We start from the raw sequence: 9,385 nt of genomic DNA on the forward strand, positions 1-9,385 counted from the left end.
TCTGTAATTTATTGGCCATATACTGTACAGTTGCAGAGCATTTTAGGTAGTCATTCAGAAATCTAAAAGGGATCTTTTTTCTCTCAAGAGTCAACTGAATTCAAGGATAGAATCCAGAAACCACCTTTATCTTAAGTCTTTACCATTAAAACTACAAGCAGATTTAAACAATTTACCCCATGAGTTCATCTGACACTGGGTTGTTGAAAGAAGTGAACTAACCCAATAAACATCTAAGTATTTATAAACCAGAAACAACATGGATTTTCAAATAACTACTGAGTCTCTTGAATGTATTTCAATGTCTGTAAATGTGTGCACCTGTTAGGTGGAGATAGATGACTACCAGAATTATGAGAAGGCGATGGGTGCTCTGAGTGAGGCATATAAGTGCCTGTCCAAGGCCAAGGGCCGGAGCCCAGATGAACACGAGGCTCGCCTGGCTGACCTGCAGCACAAGATCACCCTGGTCAAGAGGTTTGTCCAGGCACGCAGGTGAGAACGTTGCACTTTCTCTCTCTCTTTGTCCAGCTATTCCTTTCTTTCTCCCCATCGGTCTCTCTGTCCCTTTCTGTTAGTGTGATTAGGGTAGCGGTCAAAGCAGCCAGGCTTGTTTATGCAAATGATTCAGGTTTTAATACGCGTATGAGTTGTTATGGATAGGGTTTTTATGTGGGTCTTAAGTAGAATTGAAAAAAACTGCATTGAAAGAGAGAGTTAGTGCCAGAATCTATTCAAGTGATAAAATGATCCAATATTTGTCAATGGGAAATACACATTCTTATAAGACGTACTGAGAACCAATGTAAGCATTTAGGAACATATATTCTGTCATAGGCACAGTGCAGTATTTTATTTGGGAGAAATCTACTAAAAAGCAAGTTCTGTACATAAAAGTACACTTACATACTGAAAATGAAAAGATATTTACATTTAGTTACCAAAGAATTTCCTATAATATATTATTTATATCTAGAACATAACACATTTGAGGAATATGAAAATACCAATTTTGTTTTATAGTCTACAGTAAAGCAAAATGATCTGTTACTGTAAAGAGTACATTTAAATCCTGACTTCCTAGAAACGTGCACCCTAGAAACGTGCACCCTAGAAACGTGCAGAATTACAGCTCTAATGGAAAGGTTGTATTGACCAGTTTCAATGGCAAGAGGGGGACCACATGACATACATTCTGCTTTGATATTGATAAAACTGTGCATATGTAATGTTTTGTCCTAATAGTGCATTTAAAGGCAGACTATGCATGTTACTTTAGTTGTTGGCACTTCAGTTCTTCACTCTGTAAACTCGCTCCTTCAAAAACCTTTGGGTCACCTCTAAAATGTGTAATTCCGTCTGTCCCTGAAGGTTGTACGAGGAGGACCCAGGAGAGGCGGTGCGTCTCTGTGAAGCCCTAATAGAGGAACCAGATCTGGACCCTGCCGTCAGGATAGGAGACGCATACGGCTTCCTGGTGGAGCACCACTGTCAGCAGGGCAGTTTCCAGGTGGTAAGTGTCTTAATGTCGGTTTACACATTAATCATCACCCTATGCATTAACAATAAGGCACCTTGAGGGTTTGTACTAATTTGCCAGGCAATCTGCAATGCGTTGTGCCTAAGAATAGCTCTAAGCGCTGGTATATTGGCCGTATACCACAACCCTTTGTGCCTTAGTGCGTACATATGATTGCTATCAGCCAGTCCGACTTCGAACTGTGTGGTTTACATTGTGTACATATACCGGTATGCATTCTAATTCTCTATCCCTATCTGCTTGGCAGGCCTACAGGATGCTGGAGGAGCTGCAGAAGTTGCTGCCCTCTCTAAACGTCAGCTACTACGTGAGCCAGGGCAGCCTGGCGGCCCTGCAGTCGACAGTGGGTTTACCCATGGGCCGGGGGCACCTCTCAGGCAGGGGAGATCGCCGGGACAGCGGGGGAGAGGACGATGAAGTCGAGGAGGAAGAAGCCCTAGAGTCCAACCAAGGGGACTTGTAGCCAAAGTTATCTCATCAGATATTGCTCTTCGCCATCACGATGAGCAGTTGATTTGTTGACTCTGGTGTTTAAGTGCTAGCATGCACCTAAATACATTTGTATTCTCACCCTGCAGAAAGGATGAATAGTAGAGAAAAGTGTGGATTATCTTATACCCGATGAATCACTCTGACTAATAAATTACACTTTTTATACTTTTATTTTATGGTAAATGCGTTTAATTGGTTTAATTGGACTGTATAACCATACATATATATATATAAGCCTCTACTTCCATTTGAAATAAGGGAGCAATACATTGGTATACCTTGTGCATTTATACAATTTGAAGTTCCTGGCTGTGTTTTGCTGATGCTGGTTAGCTTTTTTGCCTTATGCAGAATGGCATCTATAAATGCAAAATAATGCCTTTGGTTTGGAGCTGAAAGTTGCATGGATCTTGGATCTAAATTCCTAGATCATACTAACATTTTCCCAACTGTTTTGTAATAAATCCATTATATATATATATATACACTTGCTGTCAGAATTGACATTATAACAGAATGTGCTTGGTATGTTTTAGTGTTCTTATTTGTACATTACCCTGTGAGTTCATTGAAATTATTTTGAGATGTTTTGTAATCTGTATAGCTATATACATTTTTTAATAAAAATGTTTATACCTTTGTTAAGTGGTTTGCTCCGTTACAGAGCCATCACTAAAAAACGTACAGCCACAAATGTCTCGTTCATTTATTCGCAGGCCAAGAAAATTATTGTATTTACACTGACTCCAATCATTCGAAAGAAATGGCAAAAACCATGCCAACTGCGAAAATGTGTCTGTTCTCACATTTGAGAGTCAGAAAGTTGTCCTTTTCGACGTCCCATAGGGTTCGACTGGCAATCTTCACCGTCTGGTCCTTCTTGTCGCCTACAACCACTCTGACCACGTACCTGTACCGGTCGAACACCTGCTCTGTGCAAAACGCTAGGATATCTGCCGCCACTTTATCAGCCACATCTTTGCACTTATCGTGGTCGTAGGCAATCTCACCAAATGAGTTGTTCATCAATTCGTCACATTTCTTCTTAATGAAATGGGGAAGAAACTTCTGCTTTGGTCCTAACCTGTAGGTGTTGGCTAATTTCCCTTTGGACCCCGACTTCCAAACTGAGGACCCCCGTTTCACTGGGTGGGAGTCGTCGTTGTCACGCATCTCAAAGTCCACGGTAGATCCTCGAAGCCTTTCAGTACGGCTTTCTTTACGAAAACCAGTACGGACATCTATGGGAACTCGCTCAATCATTATTGGAAAAGTTGAAACAAACGACTGTGTTTTTATGTTTGCTAATCTGAAGGCTCGGCAAGTTGTAAAAGTACTACAGTAACTCCAGCTGTTCCAACTGTCATCGCACGAGGGCAGTGTTGGGACGCTTTCTGAACAAGCTTTAGTTGTTTTGACGCCCGAGCGTTGACGTTTGAACTAGTTTAAAAATACTACTTTCACCAACAAAAAAATTATACATATTACGAGACGCAGTGCATTCCATTAAATAGGTATATTTCATATATGTCCCAAAACCGTAAAACAAATGTTGGCCATGTATCATGTAGGGACCATGGCAACAACAAGTGTTGATACAACTTTTAAGCCAGGACTGGATACTTGATCAAACTCTCCTGGCTTTGTACTGTTACTAATAATAATACAAATATGGACTTTTCCCGGGAACAACTTCCATCGTTAAATGAGCTAAAGGACCAAATGTGTTCTTTGGCAGATGAAAATGTAAGTAATTTACTTTGGTCAAATAACTCAACATTTAGTTGCACATTACGTTGTACTGTATTTTCTAGACTCATTTCATGGTCCCTACATGATCCAAAAACCTTGTTACAAAAACCTTTATAAATAATTTAAGCGAAGTATTTCATTAAATACCAACATTAATTAAACACGATTATAGGTCCAGCTCCGTGACAAAAATGAACTCCTCTTTACCAAACTGGGTTACCTTGAGAACAAGTTGGGCCAGCTGGCAGGCTCGAAGACTGACCTATCCTCGAAACTGGTCTCGTGTGAAGAGGAAAAACTGAAGGTAGGGTCTATGAGACCAGCAGCTTAATTGCATTACTAGGTCCAATTGGAATTTTTTATTAAAATGGACTTGTATCTTGTATCCCTTCATCCGTCAGATATCCAAGGAGCTTGTTGAGGAACAGATACAAAACAACAAAGTAAGGGAGCAATTTGAAGAGGAATCTTTTGGGCTGAAAAACAAGGTAGATCATTATCATATCATAATCATTTCAGATCTCTGTGCCCTATTCAACCTATTTAATGGGAAGCCAGTTTTGGATCAATTCCAGTTAAATGAATGAATGTTACCCTTCTCAGATCCTGTCCCAGGAAGGCATGTTGATGGAGATGGAGATAGAGCGAGACCGGCTCCACCGGGAAATCCAGTCCATCACTGCACGTCTGCATGTGGCCGAGAGGACAGAAAGTGACCTCACGGAGGAGTATATGACCCTGAAGAGGAACTACCTTGCCCTCACCAAGGCCTACAAGAGGGAGGTAGACCACAATGACAAGCTAAGCAGCGAACTGCTTGGCCTGGCCCAGGCTCGCGACGCCCTCCTCAGGCAGACGGAGGAACAGCAGCGATGCGTGATAGCCTCTACAGAGGAAGTCCACGGGCAGACTGCTCAGGAGATGGACAGGGTGCGGCTGTTGGTCAGCCGGATGTCTCACAATAGAATTCGGGTGAGATGGAGGTTTGGTTTAATTGACATTGACAACCACTACTCCCTTTTCAAATTTCTCTGTGTGTTTTTTTTGACAGAGAGTTATCTGAAAACATCCGACCCCGTTTCCCACAAGGCATTAACAAAATAGGTTAAAAGAACATCTGATATGCTAGTCACATACGGTTCAATAACTTTATTATTGCTCAAATATTTAATTATCTTTTAACAGCCCGAGGGACTTTCTGTGATTGACCAAGAATGCACATTTGTGGAGAAAAGTGTGGGTATTATTTTTATCTCTGTGTTAGTAATACTTCTTAACTGAATTCTGCTGGTAATATATCAGAGAGATGAATAGTAATTTTATAAGAGTAACAGTTGAACAATGGTCAGATTAGCTTTTATAATAAACCCTATCCATTTCATGTAGCTGCCAGGAAACCAGGACGCAATCAAAGACATGCTGGAACAGATGAGGAAGAGCTACGATGAGCAGCAGTGCAGATTGGAGGAGAAAGTGTGAGTGTAGATGCACGCTAGTCCAAGTCTCACATCTTCACATTGAAAGCCTGCACCCACAAAATCTTCTCTGGCTGCTTTAAACAGTAACGATTGAAGCAACGAGACACATGAACCCTCTCTGTCATCTACCGCGCTAACTGGTTCTAGGCTCTTCATCCACCGGAACCCACGTCTGCTTTGTGGTTTCGTCTTTGATATGGTTTTCATCTCACTGTAGTCCCTGACTCAATTTGGGCTTTTGTGCGATGATGTTGTCTTTTGATGTGGTCTCCTCCCCCATGTGGTCTCTGACATATGTGGAATTCTCCCGGAATGGAAACGGGTCTTCAGGGTAGCCATGGGCAAAGAGCAACAGGAGAACAAGAGGGTGATCCGCGACACCCAGCAGAAACTGGCCGAGCGGAATGCCGTAAGCCAAAGAGCCCCATCTTGTACCATTTTATTGCTTCCGTTACGCCGTCTTCATTCAGAATTTCCTACTTTAAATTCTTGGGCAAATCCTTATTCAGTGTGTGGGTTTGTCTGTATACGCCGTTTTCTCTCATTCAGGTCCTGCTGAGCTCTCAGAGCCAGCTGAATGAGGCAGAGGAGGAGAACTCCAGGCTGCAGATGCGGGTGAAGGAGCTGAACGAGGAGTACCGTGCCAGACTGGTCCACTACCTGCAGGACCTCTCTGTGAGTACGCAGATGCACTCGCGCACACAAACGCGGACGCTGTGCATACTATAAACACACAGAAACAGATGCCAGGGTTGGCAGACTGGACAGGCAGACATAAAGACTGTCTTCCTACTACAAACACCACCACATCCTTTCCCGACACCGCGCCACAGTCCGCCCAGGCCGCCACAGGCCGCCCACGCTGCTCGTGCCAAGAAATCCAGGCTCTGCCTCTTGTCTCCAGGAGCATATGGATCATCTGGAGAAGGGGGGGGGGGGCCCCCCGGAGAAGGCCAAGCTGAGGGGCTTCGTGGACAGCATGCTGCAGGAGGTGCGAGCCTCCTACAGGGCCAGGGAGGAGCAGCTCGCCACAGCCGCCCGCTCCTACAAGAAGAGACTGCAGAGGATCATTAGGAGTCATCAAGCCCTGCTTATTGCATACAGGTTAACCCCTCTCACCTTTTTTGCTACTTTATACACTGTTGTAGACTGCCTCTCATACGAAAACAACAAGTTGGTACCAATTGACTGATATGAGGCATTAACAGTCATCGGGTGCAAATTCTTGATTTTGCAATACCAAACAAACACTCACATGCCAACTGTCTCTGCATGTTTGTGTGATCCTGGTTCTACTTTGCATGAGGGGACTGGAGTTAGTATTCAAATCTGACACTTCTGTCCTTATCTCTCTTTTAAGCCAGTCTTAGGGATTAGGTTTATGGTGAACTGGAGTTAATTTTAGAATTCAGGTTAGTTTTAGGTATAGGATGAAGAATACATGGAATGCTTTTTCATATGGAATTGTTTTTGTGGTCTCCTCTAAGAGAAACATGAGTGTGTGTGTACTGTGTATATGTCAGGGTGCAGAGGGAACAGGTCCTGTCCCAGCCAGAGAGCGGTCTGGAGGCCGGCCCCCCCGAGGCCCACTTCAGCCTTGAGCCCAGTGAGCTGCGGGGGGAGATGGACAGAGAGATCCAGCTCCTGCGACAGGACAAGGCCAGACTGGAGGGCCAGCTCAGAGAGGCCCAGGATCTGGTAGTTGCACAGAGGATGAGCATCTGCATTTAGACTGATTTAAGGACACACTGACTATTGAGTTTGATTTAAGGACACACTGACTATTGAGTTTGATTTAACGACACACTGATTATTGAGTTTGATTTAAGGAGAGATTTGTTATTGAGTTTCAGTGTTTCATAAAATGTTGCCAATTTTTTTTATTTTATTATTTTATATTGTTTTTATTATTTTTCAGTCTGCTGTTTTTGCCAGACATATTCAGTCTGTCAACGTTCAGGAGTGAGTAATATCTCTAACAACTAGGAATTATTTCTAATGCTAACATATCCCTGAAGCAATCCATGATTTATCCTGTAATCTTGTGAAGGTCTGGAACATCAGGCCAGATATCTGAAGAGGCCTGGGCTGACATTCCGAAACAACTACGTGAGATCACTAATACTATACAAGTAAATACCCCTCGACTTAAATAAATCAGACTTCACTACTCCACACACCCTTTTATAAGTAAAAACTACAAAAACTGTTGTACTGTCAATTCATATATGACGTCATTATTGTCCAATCAGGAGGGCCTAGTGGGAGAGCGTGCCCAGCTCATCTCCAGGGCTACAGTTGCAGAGCAGCAGGTGTTAGAGCTGCAGGAGAATGTTGACAAGCACCTGGGCAGGTAATAACAGAATATCTCTTACTCATAGAACCTATCCTATGTGTATTCTAATTTCATACAAATAACTTTTGTAGAAAATATCTTAAAATGTCCTCCTATACCTACTTATTGGGCCCCTTACAGATTCAGTAGGCCTATTCAGGCGAAGGCAGGGATTTAGGATAGATAGCTAGGATTCACTGTGTGTTAACAAAGCATGTTTAGGTGACCCTTGCCCCTTTACAGGTATAAGAAGGAGATCACACGGCTGCGTAGACTACTGGGCTTGGAAACAGGACCCGCCCACAGCACTGGGGCGCCTAAACCCTGACTATTTGGTCACTCCATCAGGAATCCAAGCTATGATATATGACCCCGCCCCCGAACCACCCCCCAAAAAAAGATAACCGATAACCTTTTCTAATGTTTATAATCATAGCTCATATTTATACAGGGGGAGAACAAGTATTTGATACACTGCCGATTTTGCAGGTTTTCCCACTTACAAAGCATGTAGAAGTCTGTCATTTTTATCATAGGTACTGTGAATGACGGAGTCTATAACAAAAATCCAGAAAATCACATTGTATGAATTAAGTAATTAATTTGCATTTTATTGCATGACATAAGTATTTGATACATCAGAAAAGCAGAACTTAATATTTGGTACAGAAACAATTACAGAGATCATAAGTTTCCTGTAGTTCTTGACCAGGTTAGCACACACTGCAGCATGGATTTTGGCCCACTCCTCCATACAGAGCTTCTCCTGATCCTTCAGGTTTTGGGGCTGTCACTGGGCAATACAGACTTTCAGCTCCCTCCAAAGATCTTCTATTGGGTTCAGGTCTGGAGACTGGCTAGGACACTCCAGGACCTTGAGATGGTTCTTACGGAGCCACTCCTTAGTTGCCCTGGCTGTGTGTTCCCGGGTCGTTGTCATGCTGGAAGACCCAGCCACGACCCATCTTCAATACTCTTACTGAGGGAAGGAGGTTGTTGCCCAAGATCTCGCGATACATGGCCCCATCCATTCTCCCCTCAATACGGTGCAGTCATCCTGTCCCCTTTGCAGAAAAGCATTCCCAAAGAATAATGTTTCCACCTCCATGCTTCACCGTTGGGATGGTGTTCTTGGGGTTGTACTCATCCTTCTTCTTCCTCCAAACACGGCGAGTGGAGTTTAGACCAAAAAGTTCTATTTTTGTCTTATTAGACCACATGACCTTCTCCCATTCCTCCTCTGGATCATCCAGATGGTCATTGGCAAACTTCAGATGGGCCTGGACATGCGCTGGCTTGAGCAGGCTTTGTAAGTAGGAAAACCTGAAAAATCAGCAGTGTATCAAATACTTGTTCTCCCCACTGAATATATGCAATGGATATAAAAAGTCTACACACCCCTGTAAAAATGCCAGGTTCTTGTGATGTAAAAGAATTAGACCAAGATAAATCATGTAAGAACATTTTCCACCTTTAATGTGACCCATAACGTGAATAATTCAATTGAAAAACAAACTGAAATGTTTGAGGGGGAAAAATAAAACCTTTAACCTTGTTGCGTAAGTGTGTCATCCTCAACACTAAATGCATGAATGTCCAGATCTTAATGCCTTATAACAAACCTCTTGGGGCTACTTGCCTTAGAAGCAACCCACTTTTTCAATGATTAATGTTGCTGCCCTGTCTGTGTTAACAATCTATTGCCTGGGTGTATGTTTATTTAAATACAGTTTGCTTACAGATTTAGAGTTAGGTAGCCGAACAAAGCCAGACAATGTGCAACAATAT

General features: G+C 42.8%; 3 protein-coding genes across 5 annotated transcripts in view; 2 read left to right on the forward strand and 1 right to left on the reverse strand.

Annotated features, from left to right (window-relative positions):
• Positions 1-2,717, forward strand: part of ift140 (intraflagellar transport 140 homolog (Chlamydomonas)) — a 43,898-nt gene extending 41,181 nt beyond the window's left edge. For both annotated transcript variants that reach the window (XM_034292245.1, XM_013133822.4), the window contains 3 exons: positions 329-495; positions 1,372-1,513; positions 1,788-2,717. In XM_034292245.1, coding sequence (XP_034148136.1) covers positions 329-495; positions 1,372-1,513; positions 1,788-2,003 — 525 coding nt within the window. In that variant the 3' untranslated portion in view covers positions 2,004-2,717. The remainder of the gene's footprint in view (positions 1-328; positions 496-1,371; positions 1,514-1,787) is intronic.
• Positions 2,718-2,724: 7 nt separating this feature from the next.
• Positions 2,725-3,377, reverse strand: LOC105021314 (tctex1 domain-containing protein 3). The gene has a single exon (XM_010888890.3). It carries the CDS (start codon positions 3,293-3,295, stop codon positions 2,783-2,785), a length of 513 nt encoding a protein of 170 aa, XP_010887192.2. The 5' UTR covers positions 3,296-3,377; the 3' UTR covers positions 2,725-2,782.
• Positions 3,378-3,622: 245 nt separating this feature from the next.
• Positions 3,623-8,048, forward strand: ccdc78 (coiled-coil domain containing 78). Of its 2 annotated transcripts, XM_010888889.3 has the most exons (14): positions 3,623-3,778; positions 3,957-4,088; positions 4,186-4,272; positions 4,388-4,756; positions 4,970-5,020; positions 5,171-5,259; positions 5,593-5,671; positions 5,812-5,937; positions 6,167-6,366; positions 6,786-6,960; positions 7,181-7,224; positions 7,313-7,394; positions 7,515-7,615; positions 7,841-8,048. In XM_010888889.3, exons 1-14 carry the CDS (start codon positions 3,704-3,706, stop codon positions 7,923-7,925), a joined length of 1,695 nt encoding a protein of 564 aa, XP_010887191.3. In that variant the 5' UTR covers positions 3,623-3,703; the 3' UTR covers positions 7,926-8,048. The 2 variants fall into 2 exon arrangements, 1 of the variants encoding a protein (XP_010887191.3); XR_002196783.2 differs by lacking the exons at positions 7,181-7,224; positions 7,841-8,048 and having other exon boundaries at positions 7,515-7,604.
• The last annotated feature ends 1,337 nt before the right edge of the window (positions 8,049-9,385 follow it).

The sequence above is a fragment of the Esox lucius genome, chromosome 5 (genome assembly GCF_011004845.1).
Source record: "Esox lucius isolate fEsoLuc1 chromosome 5, fEsoLuc1.pri, whole genome shotgun sequence".
Taxonomy (NCBI): domain Eukaryota; kingdom Metazoa; phylum Chordata; class Actinopteri; order Esociformes; family Esocidae; genus Esox; species Esox lucius.

Coding starts and splice junctions, on each gene's coding strand:
- LOC105021314 (XM_010888890.3), bottom strand. CDS start 3,295: ATGATTGAGCGAGTTCCCATAGATGTCCGTACTGGTTTTCGTAAAGAA.
- ccdc78 (XM_010888889.3), top strand. CDS start 3,704: ATGGACTTTTCCCGGGAACAACTTCCATCGTTAAATGAGCTAAAGGAC. Junction 5,021..5,170: donor GCACATTTGTGGAGAAAAGT/GTGGGTATTATT, acceptor CATTTCATGTAG/CTGCCAGGAAACCAGGACGC. Junction 5,938..6,166: donor ACTACCTGCAGGACCTCTCT/GTGAGTACGCAG, acceptor TCTTGTCTCCAG/GAGCATATGGATCATCTGGA.